We start from the raw sequence: 14500 nt of genomic DNA, 5'->3' as shown, positions 1-14500 counted from the left end.
CATGATGACATCTCATTCCCCACTTAGTCACTGAACCAACTAGTTAGACTGAACCTTCAGTGCTCAGAGAACAATAATCCGGAATTTATGCAGACTCAACCTCGGCTGCCAAATAATTATTCAGATACCAGCTCATCTGCATCTCTCTGAAGTTTCTTTTGGCAGGGAAGATGGGGGGAATGGGGGGGGGGGGAGAGAAAAACGCAGTTTGGTTCGCTTCCAGAGGTGTGGAAGACACACAGTTTTTCCCACTGCAATGCAGCCTCTGCCCAACCCAGTGTTCTCCAAATGTGTTGGACTACAACGCCCATCATTCTGGGAATGATGGGCGTTGTGGTCCAACACACCTGAAGGGCACCAGGTTGTGGGGGGCTGTCCTAGGGATAGGAGGATATAAACCCCCTTCCATTCCTCCATCGCCTCCTTAATTGGAGAGAACGGCCCCTGTACCTTGCTACTGAAAGATACTCTGTGTGTGCCATTTTACGATCTTTCCCCCCCTCAGAGAGGATACAAATGCAAAATCTAGAGCAGCCTTCCTCAACCTGGGGCGCTCCAGATGTGTTGGACTGCATCTCCCAGAATGGCTGGGGCATTCTGGGAGATGCAGTCCAACACATCTGGAGCACCCCAGGTTGAGGAAGGCTGATCTAGAGACAAGTTGACTGGAAGAGGTTACGTTCCTTACCGTAAGATTCTTGTGGAGCAGCGGGGGCTTCTGCTTGGCCTTGGGAAACAAAAAGATGGAGCCATTTATAGAAGCGGTGGGAAGGCGGGGAGGGAACGAATACAGCAAATGGAGACTTTCGATCCCGACCGGGCGTGCTGTGAGTCTCCGGTAAACACGGACGCCCCACATTCTGCCATCAGGGATCGTGCGACGGCCAGGCGCAAAGGTTGGACTCGATGGCCTTATAGGCCCCTTCCAACTCTACTGTTCTATGATTCTATGAAAGGCACCACCTGTAACTAAGGTTTGGCCAATACCTGGATGTGAAAACACCTGGGAATAGATTCATATGGCAGGAGAGGTTGAGTCTCCGCCCCGCGAGCCAAACGCGGCCTCCAGGATCCACCACATAGCCACGTCCATTTGCCCTGGCTCCGCCCACTCTGCTCAAACATCAATCATTTGTGGGCTTCCTGGCTTTTGTGGTCTCCCCTCCCTCTCCTGTTCTAAAAGCTTAATTACTTTTGAAGCTTTAATTCCTGGCAGACAGTGCTCAAAGCTAAAATAGGCTGGTACTTCGGGCATTTCTTGTCTTTCGGCCCCAACTCAACCATTTGCCTTCAGGTCCGCCCATCACCGGAATTCAGCACTTGAACATTTCTCTGAAATGGAATTTGGCCTTCAGGCTGAATAACGTTCAACCATCTTGGGCTACAGGTGATGCCATATATTTGCCAACTGGCCACGGCGTTCAGGGTTGTCATTCGCTGACCTGGCATGTGAATCTCTCCAGCTCGTAACATGCGGAGATGTTATGAGTGCAATTTCCTCTTCACTGTCTTCTCTAGCTCAGAACAGTGGATGAGATGATGCACATGGACCATCAATGCTCAGGAGACCAGGCAAGCAACATGCGTGAGCCGCTCCTCAACGTCCTCATTCATTCATTCATTTTTCATTCGTTTATTACCTGCCCAATGGCCAAAGCTCTCTGGGTGGTTTACGGATTCACCTGTGAAGCTACCTGGACTTTCATCACTAGATGTGTCCTACAAATGCAACGCAAGCGACCACACTACCCATCTCGAGGGACAATGCAACCAGGCGCAAGCAGATGGCACCCGTGCACAAAACAGGAGTTGCCGGGCTGAGGATCCCCGGATGAACTTTATCCAGAAATATCGAACCGATGTTGGATCAAGGAGAGGGGAATTCACCCCTCCCTGTCTTAAGCCATTGCCCCCCTCCCGTGGGCCTCTTCGCTCCCTGCTGCTGAAGGGGACATTGTAAGCTGCTGGAGGCAGAGAACTATTGGGAGGGCGCTGCGTCTGCTGTAAAGCAGGGACGTGGGACCTTTTCCAGCCCGAATTCCATTTCAGAGAAGCTGCGTTCCAGCCATGGGCGGAGCCAAAAGCAAAGGGGTGCGGCCAAAAATGAAGAGGAGGAGCCATACATACACACACACAATATATATATATAATACCAGTGTATCTTAGCTTAGAAATCTTCCTGCCAGTAACTCTTAGGAGAAGCATTTACCGCTGCTGAAAAGGGTCGGCTCTGTACGCAGGCCAATGTCAACAGTGGCAAAGCGAACGAGAACGCTCTCCACACGCATTTGGCCTACCGCGGTTCGGCTGGCGGGAATACGGCTTCGGGCCTTGGGCGGATGGGGCCGCTTGGCTCGGCGCCGGCTGCGGCTTTCCCTTGCTGATGGGCATCGGTTCAGGGAGCATTTGCTTCGGGACGCCCTTGAAGAACCAGGCGCCGGAGCGCTTCCACACCTGAAAATGCAGGAAGTCGCTGAGGACGGAGCTCTGCGTTCCAAGAAGACGGGGGCAATCACCGGGCTCCCAGGAAGAAGGCGCCCCTGGGCTGGCTGTGCGTTAAGCCGGGCTCCGATGGCCTTCAACACCCCAGAGCCAGCCTGGGCCCACGGGAAAGAAACCGGCAAGCCGCCAAGCCAGCCAGCGCCCTTGAACGCAAAACACCCGCGCTTCGAAGGGAGCGCCCTCTGACACGCTGGTGGCACACAGCCCATCTCGCTGGAGGAGGATGGGGATTGGGGAGGATGGGAGGAGAGATCCCTTCTGTCTTTGGGAAAGAGGACCGGCCTTTCACCCCCCTCCCCGGTCTGAGTCATCCCCAGGCAGGCATCTCCCGTCCAAACCACCTGCCTGCCGTGGAACAAAGCGTCCTAATTGCCTACCTAGCTTGACAGCTCCGGGCCTGCAGGGCGCCTTTGATGCAAGCAGAGGGGAGGGAGGGGGAACGATCCACGCCTCCCTCCCGGCTGTGATCCCTCTGCAGGAGCTGCCGGCATGCGTCTCGGTGGATCAATGGTTTGGGCACTGGGGAGAATGCCCCTCCCTCGCCTTTCCCACTTCTAGCTCCGCTTCCCCCCACCCTGATGTCCTCCGGATGCGGCCTGTCTAAAGCTGCATCTCCACGTGTGAATTTGCATATTCAAATTGTATGCAAATCAGCACCCCCTTTTGTCTTCGGGGGGGGAATGTGTGTCCTCTTTTCTGGGCAGTTCTGGGCAGCCCTGGTAGCAGGGCAGGGCCCTTCTGACGGAGGCAGGGTTAGGTGGGCCGATGGCGTCTCAGCTTTGCCCCCAAGTTCCCGGGGCGGGGGGCTTGGATCTCACCAGCCGGTTCTCCACTGACCTCTCTCTGTTCGATGCAAATTTTGCACAGCCAGATGGAATGCGGGCGGTTGTTGGTGGTCTGGATGCCGCATTTGGTGCAGACGTTCTGCATGGGAGGGAACGGTTAAAAATAAGCAAAGCACGTCCAGACTGGGTTGGATCCAAATTCTGCCCGGGATCAATCTCTCCCCACTCACCCCACGCCTGTGTACTCCTTCTCAAAGGCTTCATCGGAAGAGACCCCCACGAGAGCGGCATCGCCCAGCCCCACAAGCGTGGAAATGTACGGTTCTGGCTGAAACGGTGCCAGCATTTGACAGGGCCACGGAAGCAGATGGAGCGGCTTTCACACACCAGGTGTGCCACACGGCCCTGGCACTGCCAGCCACGCTCTTCCAGGAGGCCGCCACAAACTTAATTAAGAACTTCATTATGGCAGCAAACGCTTGGAAAGGGGACCAAAGCGGTTCGCTTTCGAGAGGGCCAAAGGAAGGCCCGCCGGGGCCTTCCTCCCATCAAGACCTCTCTGATGGAAGGTGCGTGGGTGGAACTGCAAAAGCAGGCAGGCAATGACTTCCCCAATGACCACCCAAATGGCACCTTCGACTCCAACCCCCATCATCCCCAAGCTGCATGGGGAAGCAGTTCTTCATGCCCTTTGCTCCTTAATGCAACCCTTCTGTGTGTGTGAATGCGGCAAGAGAGAGGCAGACAGAGCTCTTCGGCTACTCACCTTTCTGCAGTCTTCGCACACCACACACGGCGACCCTGGGTGACCCAGCTGTTCCCCACACAAGATGCAGCGGTTCACTCCGTCCCCTGCCACGTTCTTCCGCATGTCCTCCAAGCGGTTCATGAGGCGCCTGAATAAAGGGGTACACGACGTGGTGGTGGGGCGTCAAAAGAGGCAAGGCGAGGGCTAATGAGCTATTAGCTGACAACCATTACCCAGAGGACCTTTTCTGCTGCCGCTCCCAGACCCTGGAAGGGCCTGCTGGGAGAGATCCACCAAGTCTTTCTGAATTTAAAAAAGCCATGAAGATGGATCTCTTCCGGCAGGCCTACACAGTTGATGTCTGGCTGTTATTTTAATAATGTATTAGTTTTCTATGTTTTGAATCCGTTTTATGTATTTTATAGTATTTTTGTATTCAGTGTTGTTTCCCGCCTCGATCCAGAGGGAGAGGCAGGTAAATAAATATATTATTGTTGTTGTTGTTGTTGTTGTTGTTGTTGTTGTTATAAGAAGAGAGGAAGGGAAAAAGAGCAGTGTTGAGTTGGGTTATTCTGCATCCATTGTCTATCAATCAACTGTTGTCTTTTTGCTTGTTCCATCTTGATAACCAAAAGACTCTGACTGATGTCTTGGGCCTGGCAGAACCAGAGCCCAACTCAACGCAAGAGCCCTGATGCTGGATGGTCCGAGGGCCCATTTCGTCCAATATTCTGTTCAGACTGCAGCCAACCAGCTAGGCAAAGTGGGGGCAAAATGCCCCTGCAAGTGGCTGTTATCCAGTACGTGGGGAACAGAGTGCTTCAGAGCGTACGCAAAGTGCCTTTCTCCCACCACTGTGATGATCCAATATTTCAGGGCCAAGCACCACACAGCTCAGATTCAGAGGCCGCTTTCTCCCAGAGCATGGGGGGATTTGTGTCTCTCCCCCACCCTGTTTAGAAATCTGCCAGCATTCCCACTGCGAGCATCATCCATCAGCAGGAATTCCACGGAGAGGAAGGGGGGGTCGCGGAGGCAGCCGCAGCCCCCGGCCTGGCCTGAAACCTCCCAACAATCCTCTCTCTCTCTCTGCTGAGCCGAGGAGAAGCGCTCTGAGGCAGTGCAGCCGGAGAGAGAGAGAAAGAGAGAGAGAGAGAGAGGCCCTTTGCGTGAAAACACAGAGAGATAAAAATAGCACATGCAATAAAAAATAATGTATTATTTATTCTCTTCCGAGGGAATAGAAAAGAGAGAGAGAGAGAGAGAGAGAGCACAGAGCCTGCTGGAGAGATTTTTCAGAACATCCATCCCACAGGAAATTTTATACCCTCCCATTGTGGTGTGACCCAAATCTGACAAACCCATTAAACTGGCTCACGTTATTAGAGGAGGCGCTGGGCGGTTGTCAGCTTTGGGTTTAAAAACAGAAACAGCGCCTGTCGCCTCGGCCCACGGCTTCCATAGGGAAGTGGGTCCGGTTCTGCCCGCGATCCATAGTGGAGCCCAGCGCTCAGGAGTCTCTAAGCCAGGGGTGCAGAATTGAAGGTGCAGAGAGCATCTTGCGCATAATATGCCCAGCAAGTGCTGTGCGGTGGGGGGGGGAGAGAATGTGCTCTATTTCGGTGCCTTCAAAGCCATTTAAACGCCAGCGGGTTTTCCAGCAAGGGGCCTTGGCGCAATGCCAATGGCCGGCGAACTGGCTCTCCCACAGTGCCCATTTGGTCAATGGTGCAAGCGCATGCCTGCGCATGGCAATGTCCCCATTGGCAGAAGTGAGGGCTGGAGGCAGAAATCTCGGGGGTGCAGAGTACGGGTTCTGGAGACGAGCAGCGAAGAGATGCAGAAAGCGGGCCAATTTTGGAGGTTTACAGCTGAGGCTACCTAGATCTGGCCTGCTTTGGTTTTTATCCAAAGTCCGTGGGGAGCATGGGCTCTCTGGGACTCATAGAATCATAGAACCATAGAATAGCAGAGTTGGAAGGGGCCTACAAGGCCATCGAGTCCAACCCCCTGCTCAATGCAGGAATCCACCTTAAAGCATCCCTGGCAGATGGTTGTCCAGCTGCCACTTGAAGGCCTCCAGTGTGGGAGAGCCCACAACCTCCCTAGGGAACTGGTTCCATTGTCGTACTGCTCTAACAGTCAGGAAGTTTTTCCTGATGTCCAGCTGGAATCTGGCTTCCTTGAACTTGAGCCCGTTATTCTGTGTCCTGCACTCTGGGAGGATCAAGAAGAGATACTGGCCCTCCGCTGTGTGACAACCTGTGTGACTCTGTCACTGGATGTGCCTGGCCACTGGCTGCTGCAAAACACGATCATGGAGCAGCGCAAAATCTCCAATTTGGAGACCAAGGAGATGCCTGTGGGCCAAACTATTCATCCATTGGCACCTGTCTCTCTCCCAAGCTGCTGGTGGTGAAGGTCCCACCCCTGAATCCCCTATCCTACGTTGAAGGCCCTTCTCCAGCCCGGCTTTCCACCTCCAACCCAGCCATTCAGCACCCTGGACAGCGGGAGGAGCCAAGGTGCTGAGCCCTGGCCTCAAAATACGGTTGGTTGGCTCTTTTAGAGTTCTGGCTGGTTCTCACTGAAACCTGGAACGGATTCACAGCCCTGCTGAAATGGGAGCTGCGATCCTGTGCCGGCGCAACCCCTTCGTAAAGAGGAGGACTTGTCTTGCTTCCTGCGTGAACCTACACATGTTCTGCAGCGTTAGTGCAACCTGTTCTGATTGCAGGGGAAACGGGCACGCCTCCTGCCATAGGCTGTCCGTCGGCCATGGCTACAAGAGATCCAAATTCTGGCGGAGAGCCGCCACATCCTCCTTACCAATGGCACACCTGCTTCAGATGAATTACACAACCCAGGTGGCCTCAACTAACCATTTGCGACCACAAGGCAGTGAGTTAGAGTTGTACTGCTCTAACAGCGTACTGTTAGAGCAGTACGACAATGGAATCAGTTCCCTAGGGAGGTTGTGGGCTTTCCCACACTGGAGGCCTTCAAGAGGCAGCTGGACAACCACCTGCCAGGGATGCTTTAGGGTGGATTCCTGCATTGAGCAGGGGGTTGGACTCGATGGCCTTGTAGGCCCCTTCCAACTCTGCTATTCTATGATTCTATGAGGTGTCAACTAAGAGGCGGCAAAAGGCAGTAGAAGGGTTAAAAAGGCAAGAAACGGACCAGAAGGACCCCTTCAAGGCACTTGTTCAGATTTCTGTAAGCATAAGCTGACATGGAGAACAGGACCCCGCCAAGGCCTCGGCCCTGTAACGATTTCCTAGTGTCCGGGAACTATTCTACAGAAACTCAAGAGTTCATTGGTGACAATGATTATTTTTCTCAGCTAAATTGCCAAGAGGGGATAAATTTTCTAAGTGGATTGCAGCTGGAGAGGGAACAGTTAACTATCCTTTCCCCTGCCTGCTGCTGCGACCTACACAGCCTTCAGTACATCTCTCCCTGCATAGCAATTAAGCTAGGGTGGCGTGGGGGGGGACTCCCCCCCCATTACTTTGGAATGCCTCTGGATATTTGTGCTGAGTCACTGCCACTGAATAAACCAGGACCCGGGAGAGTTGTGAATGTCTGGATCCTGGGGAAAGCAGAGTCAAGACCAAGGGCTCATTTCCGTCCATTGAGAAAGCCGCTCTTCCTGTGAATGGATGCCTTCGCTTTCCAGCGGCTGAAACGGCCGTTGCACCTGTCATTTCCGCTGATAAAGAGAGCCTTGGCTTAAGTCTCTTGTTCCAGAGTTTGCTCATGGAGGGAACCAGATTTTTTTGTAGGGATGTTTGAGAATTTTGTTCCACTTATGCGTTATCTGTACATTCTCATTATATATTCTATATGTGCATTATCGGATTCATAGAAATCCGACTTCATTTGAATCCCTGCCTGTGCCTGCAGATGTAGTGTACTACAATTCCCACCCACCCCATTCCCATTGGTGGGGATGATAGGAGTTGTAGTCCAACACATTTGGAGGAGACCCTTTTCACTTGTTTTGCAGCTGTGCTAAGGTTCGACTGTTTTCCCTGAGGAAAACCTCCCCTTGTATGCACAAAACCCAATCCTAACCTTTTCTCTCTCTGACACTGAGTGTGAAGCGTGAGTGCCTCTGAGCATGCACAGCCTGCTCCCTGTCTCACAAGTACCAGAAACTGTTACACCTGTGGGATTAGATCAAGACGTAGTCATACTTAGAGTTGATCCACTGAAATCAATAAGACTTGGGTGAATTCCTAACATAAGTCACACTGAATTCAATGGGTCTCCTCTATGTATGGCAAGGTCTGGATCCAGCCTACCAAGGACTGAGCGTGCAAGTTGGGAGATGTGCATTTTTAGCAAGAATTGAACATTTGTACGTGTGTCCAGGAAGACTGGATCGTCTTTCCTTCTGCATATTCAATACAAAACAAAAAAAATCACCCTCTCGTTGGTATTTTACAACAGCTGCAATTCTCTGATACCTTTTTTCCACCCTGTTCAGATTGGACAAACAGCCAATTTCTCAGGCAACATCACTGCCATTCTAGTTTGCTGGCAGGGAGAAAGCTCCCTCTGCTGCAGAAGACGAGGGTTTTGCCTCCCAAGGAAGCGCTTTAACCCCCCACAAGCAAGCCCTCTTTGGACAGACAGCTTCCCCGCTTTTAATCGTGTCTGACTTACTGCATGCGCCTTTCCCCTTCAGCATGAGAAAACCGGAGGGATTTCTCCCACCAGTCAGCACTAGGAAAGGGGGAGGAAAGGGAAACCCCTTCTCCCTTTTCATCAGCATTTGGGCAAAGAGGATAAATCACAGCTTCAATGCGGGGATTCGATTTCGCCGCTGTTTGAACCACAACAGGGAAGCAGGCAAGTTCAGCGAGAGGCACAGGCAATTTGCAGGCCTGCATTTGTTCTCAATTGAATTCCCCCCGTGTTGCTCAATCCATTTGGGAAAGACGGCAGCGTAGCGCCGATTCCTTTTTACAACTCAGCGGCCTCCTGGGTCAAGTCGCTTGCTTACGTTTTGCTCAGTAAACAATTTGGGCTGGCCGTCACGGCCTCTCCACATTGCTCAAGCCTCGCTCTGTCTTTTCATGCTCAAGGAAGTTAAACATCCACCGTAGGCTACAGCTGCGGAGAATAATACAACCTGGCCTGTGTATAGGATGTGGGACTGGCGCGGAATTCAGCACCGGTTCCATTTTAAATCCGGTAAGGCACGTTTCTAGCCCTTAGCGTGCTTGTAAAACTGCCATAAAATGCCACCTATGACAGAAAAGTGGCACACACCATTTTAAAATATATTTTTTTTAAAAAAATAAATGGTTGCAATTTCAGAAGACTGATTGGGGGAGGAATAAGAGTTGGTGAGTGGGGAAATGTGAAGAAGTCCTTCCTCAGGCAAGCAGGAGAGATGCATTGAACTCCAGGCGCACTGGACTACAATTGGGCCCATGCTGGCTGGGAGTAATAGGACTTGTAGTCCAACACATCTGGTTTGACGAAGGCTGCTTTAGCACCGTCCCCAAATGTCTTTTCAGAAGCTCCCTCTGAGGCCAAGGACGCCTGGCAGCCCAGAAAGTGTAGACAACATCGCTATATGTGTATGAGTGAAAGAAGAAGGGAGAGAGCCCAATTTCAAATCAAATGCCTTTTCAAAGACAGGGCAGTCAGTTTTATGTCAGATCGCAGAAGTCAGAAATGAAAAGAAGAAGAAAAAGTGAAGATTATTATTAATTTTTGCAACACACACATCAAATAGTGCTGCTGGTTTTATGTTAAATTGCAGCAGCTGGAATATAGCAACACACACACACACACACCCCAGCTTCCTAGCAAGACACGGTTTCCCTCTCCGTGCCTTTTCCTAGGGAGAAATGGTGCAGTGCAGTAGCTGTTAGCAAGAAAATAAGTCAAGCCAACCATTTCCTCCCTTCTGACTGGGCTGGTGAGCGAGGAGGAGGATCAGGGATTTAAAAAAGAAAGGAAAGCTCAAGAGGCCTTGGGTGGAAACAGACTGCAAACCTGCCGCAGCCCCGGCCGGGAAGCAGAAGAACCAAACGGCCCTTCTCCGGTTTAGGGAGATCTTCTGGCTGCCTGCAGCGTCTCCTAAATGGAGAAAGAAAGGATGCAACCGACAGAGGCCCCGATGCTACAATGCAGCAAGATCCACCATGCCATGTTTGACATCTTCGCCCTGCCTGCTTTTTAGTGGGGGGGGGGGAGTGGCGTTCTTCCTGGTGTAGAATTAAAAAAGAAGGTTCAGGCCCCAACGGAAGTCCATAAGGCTCCACTTTCTTGACTCAGACCAGGGGCGCACCGCAGCAGGACGCCAGAGGGTGGCGCCCCTGGCAACGATTTCTGATGCACTTCAGTGCCACCCCTGGAGGAAGTGGCCAGAGGGTGGTACTGCAGCTCCTAGCTGGTCAGGTGATGCAACTGACCAATTGGGTTCCACCTGGGGCTATAAGGCTGACGACTCCAGCCTGACTCTCTAGGTCATTCAGGCCTACCTAGCTCTTGACCTCCTGGGCTCAGCCGCCATTTTGCTTCCAGCTCTCTAGGTTTTCCATAGTGCTGTTGAGACCAGCTCAGGCTTCCCTGGCTGAAGTAATCATAACAAGCACCTCTCCAAGCACGCCAAAGTGTTTTGTTCAACACCAGGACGACACCCATGGGAGGCTGGTGTGTCCGATGTCAGTGGGGCAGCCACGCATACGCTCCGGGTTTCAGTCAGAACTCTAAAGAAGCCATCCAAGGTGCTTCGCTGGTTCTGACTGAAACCCAGAGCAGATTCACTGCCCAACTGACATCGGAGCCACCAGCCTGCACTGGTGACATTTGCCCCCCTTTTCCACTGTCCAGTATCCTTTGGAGGGGATGATTTGCCCCCTACATTAGGGGCAGGGAGATGGGTGGACAGAGAACTCACACAGAGTGACACCCACTCAAGCAAAGCCTCCTCCTCCACAAAAATGGATCCCGTCACCTGGCTGCCACGTTGCTGTCACTGAAGTGAGTCTTGAGCCGTGGCTAAGATGTCATTGGAATGAGCAAATACCTCAGAGTCCATCCCTTTCCATTCCCGGGGGGCGGGGGGCGGAGGGGAGGCTCACCCGATCCGTTCCTGCTCCATCTCCTCCATCTTCTCAGCTCTCGCGATGACTTGGTTGATGATCTCCTTCTCTTCATCGGTCAGCTCTTCGTTTTTCCGCGCTCGCTCCGGCTGGTTCCCGTGGGGCGACCAGTTGCCGCTGGGGGCTCTGGAACAAGCACAGAGAGAGTTTGGGAGCGGGCCGGAGCGGAATGCCAAAGCAGCAAGAGGAACGTCGGCTGAAACCACAGGGCGCAGTGCAAACCACCCACCCACCCATCAAGATGGCTGCCTGTCTTCATATGGACAATACCTCGCCAGTTGCTGAGCTTTTCATGTTCTCATGGTTACCCTGTATGCAGAAACAGAAGGCACACCAGAAATGTTGCTGCCTTGGAGGCATAAACTAATTTGGGCTAAAACATCTCACTAAATGGTGCCCAAGGAAAAGGTGCCATCCCACCGCACCCACCATTTCACACAACTCAACCTCAGGGACTGCTGTATTTTGGCCCAGTTCACTGGCTCTGCCCCAGACCTCCTCAGCCGGCACGAATCGGAGGAACAGAGATGAACGGATTTCACCCAATCCATCCGGCCCTACTCCCTCCCTGGGCTGCTATTTGCAGAAACATTAAAGAGACAGAGGAGCGTTCGCACATCTCCATTGTCACACCATTAAGTCTGGGCCATTGAGTGCGAAAGAGTGTGAAAAGACATCTCAGGAGAGGGTGTCCCGTGTGTGTCTGCATGAGTCTGGGCTGGCCTGCTCTGAGGGCAGAGAATTCTGTTCCTTCTTTATATCGACAGTGGTGGCCAAAATTGTGGACACTTTTTGAAATGTTCATGTTTTGCAACTTTGCAGGCTTATAGAAAATGTTCTGTTTCACGGAATTCAAATGTTTATCTATCAATTGAAAGACTTGATTCACGTAATTCAACCACCCTGCTTCTTTTCCTGGGGGTCCAATCAACTCTTTTGTTGATTGAAGACAGTAGTGCACGCGCTGGTAACCTCAAGGCTTGACTTCTGCAATGCGCTCTACATAGGGCTACCATTGTACCTAGTTCGGAAACTTCAACTAGTTCAAAATATGGCAGCCAGGTTGGTCACTGGTACACCTAGGGGTGACCACATTACACCAACATTAAAATCACTCCACTGGCTGCCAATTAGTTTCCGGGCAAAGTACAAAGTGTTGGTCATTACCTTTAAAGCCCTAAATGGTTTGGGTCCAGGTTACTTGCGGGATCGCCTTCTCCCATATAGTCCGCCCCGCACACTCAGGTCCTCTGGGGTGAACTTACTTCAGTCAGCTAAAACTAGGCTGACATCAGTTTCCCAGAGGACCTTTTCTTCTGTCGCCCCCAGATTGTGGAATGGCCTGCCGGAGGAGATTCGTAAAATTAACTCTATGTGTGATTTTAAGGCAGCTTTAAAGACTAGCCTTTTCCGGCAGGCCTATCCAGATCAATGTTAAATCATGAATTTTTAAGATGTATTGATTCCTGTTCTAATGTTGTTCCCCGCCTCGATCTAAAAGGAGAGGCGGGTAAGAAATACATTTATTATTATTATTATTATTATTATTATTATTATTATTATTATTATTATTATTTTCTTCGGTGCCATTGCCCTCTTTAAGATGCACGTACGTACACTTTCAATTTGAGAATTTTATTTATTTATTTATTTTATTACATTTATATACCGCCCCACAGCCGAAACTCTTCAAATATTCACACAATCTCCCATTGTGCTTCGGTTACAGAAGAAACAGCAGAACTGACTTTCCCTAACTTGGAACATGATGTGTTGCAGCTACGGCCATGTGATTGGTCCCCAGAACAAGGACTGTGATTGGCCAGTCAGGTTTGCAATTCCAATCCGCTTCTTCACTCAATCACACCTGTGTTTGTTTTTAGACTAAAGTAAGCATAACTTTTTTTGTACTGCAGATATTTGGATTCTGTTTTTTTGTATTGAATTCAGCATTAAATTCTCTTTCCATTGATATATAAACATTTGCATTTTGTGAAACGGAACATTTTCTATAAGCATGCAAAGTTGCAAAACATGAAAATTTCAAAAAGTGTCCACAATTTTGGCCACCACTGTATATTAGGAGCAGTTGGACGACCCTTATCCCACCCAGAGTCATAGAATCATAGAATAGCAGAGTTGGAAGGGGCCTCTAAGGCCATCAAGTCCAACCCCCTGCTCAAGGCAGGAATCCACCCTAAAGCATCCCTGACAGATGGTTGTCCAGCTGCCTCTTGAAGGCCTCTAGTGTGCGAGAGCCCACAACCTCCCTAGGGAACTGATTCCATTGTCGTACTGCTCTAACAGTCAGGAAGTTTTTCCTGATGTCCAGCTGGAATTGGGCTTCCTTTACCTTGAGCCTGTTATTCCGGGTCCTGCACTCTGGGAGGATCGAGAAGAGATCCTGGCCCTCCTCTGTGTGACAACCTTTCAAGTATTTGAAGAGTGCTCTCATGTTTCCCCTCAGTCTTCTCTTCTCCAGGCTAAACATTCCCAGTTTTTTCAGTCTCTCTTCATAGGGCTTTGTTTCCAGACCCCTGATCATCCTGGTTGCCCTCCTCTGAACACGCTCCAGCTTGTCTGCGTCCTTCTTGAATTGTGGAGCCCAGAACTGGACGCATTACTCTAGATGAAGCCTAACCAGAGCCGAATAGAGAGGAACCAGCACCTCACGTGATTTGGAAGCTATACTTCTATTAATCCACCCAAAATAGCATTTGCCTTTCTTGCAGCCATATCGCACTGTTGGCTCATATTCAGCTTGTGATCTACAACAATTCCAAGCTCCTTCTCGTTTGTAGTATTGCTGAGCCAAGTATCCCCCATCAGAGTCATCTGCCCTCAGCAGACACAGATCGAAAGGAGAGCACTAACACATTCAGAGCCTCCTATGCAGGTGAGTCTTTTCACCGTTTCTTCAATTTATCTGTCATGGATTTGGGGGAAGCCCACACACCTCACATGCACCCTGTCGAGTGTCTGTTCAACAGCCAGCTCAGGTCCTGTGTGAAAAGGCCGGGAAATATTTTGTTTTCTGAGGACGTCAGAAGCCCCTGGGTCATGTTCCAAGACTCTGCCACTTCCTTTCCGCCTTCCCTGCCAAGCGCCTTCTCCGCTGTCTCTTTGTGTATGAAGCTGCTTGTGACACCCAGCTGTCGCTCCTTTCTACAGGCCTGCCCAGAGACGGAAGTTGGAGGAGTTGACTTCATACACACAACACAATGCCCCATCTGCAGGCTGAAAGGCAGTTAAGGAAGGCGGGGAGGGCCGGGGGCAGCCGGCTTTTCTATCCAAGGCTCCCAAACTGAGTTGCTGGGAATTTTTTCAATGGCAGC

General features: G+C 51.1%; 1 protein-coding gene across 1 annotated transcript in view; it reads right to left on the bottom strand.

Moving 5' to 3' along the window:
• The window catches only part of RPH3A (rabphilin 3A), a 34086-nt gene extending 22795 nt beyond the window's left edge, over window positions 1–11291 (bottom strand). Inside the window, exons 1-6 of the mRNA XM_063143955.1 lie at window positions 11145–11291; window positions 4054–4183; window positions 3340–3426; window positions 2298–2454; window positions 1911–1925; window positions 680–715 (exon numbers count right to left, since the gene is read on the bottom strand). Coding sequence (XP_063000025.1) covers window positions 680–715; window positions 1911–1925; window positions 2298–2454; window positions 3340–3426; window positions 4054–4183; window positions 11145–11173 — 454 coding nt within the window. The 5' untranslated portion in view covers window positions 11174–11291. The remainder of the gene's footprint in view (window positions 1–679; window positions 716–1910; window positions 1926–2297; window positions 2455–3339; window positions 3427–4053; window positions 4184–11144) is intronic.
• Window positions 11292–14500: the final 3209 nt, after the last annotated feature.

This window comes from Elgaria multicarinata, chromosome 18 (assembly GCF_023053635.1).
Source record: "Elgaria multicarinata webbii isolate HBS135686 ecotype San Diego chromosome 18, rElgMul1.1.pri, whole genome shotgun sequence".
Classification (NCBI taxonomy): domain Eukaryota; kingdom Metazoa; phylum Chordata; class Lepidosauria; order Squamata; family Anguidae; genus Elgaria; species Elgaria multicarinata.
The sequence above is the reverse complement of the archived record's forward strand: the minus strand, read 5'-3'. Positions and strand labels throughout refer to the sequence as shown.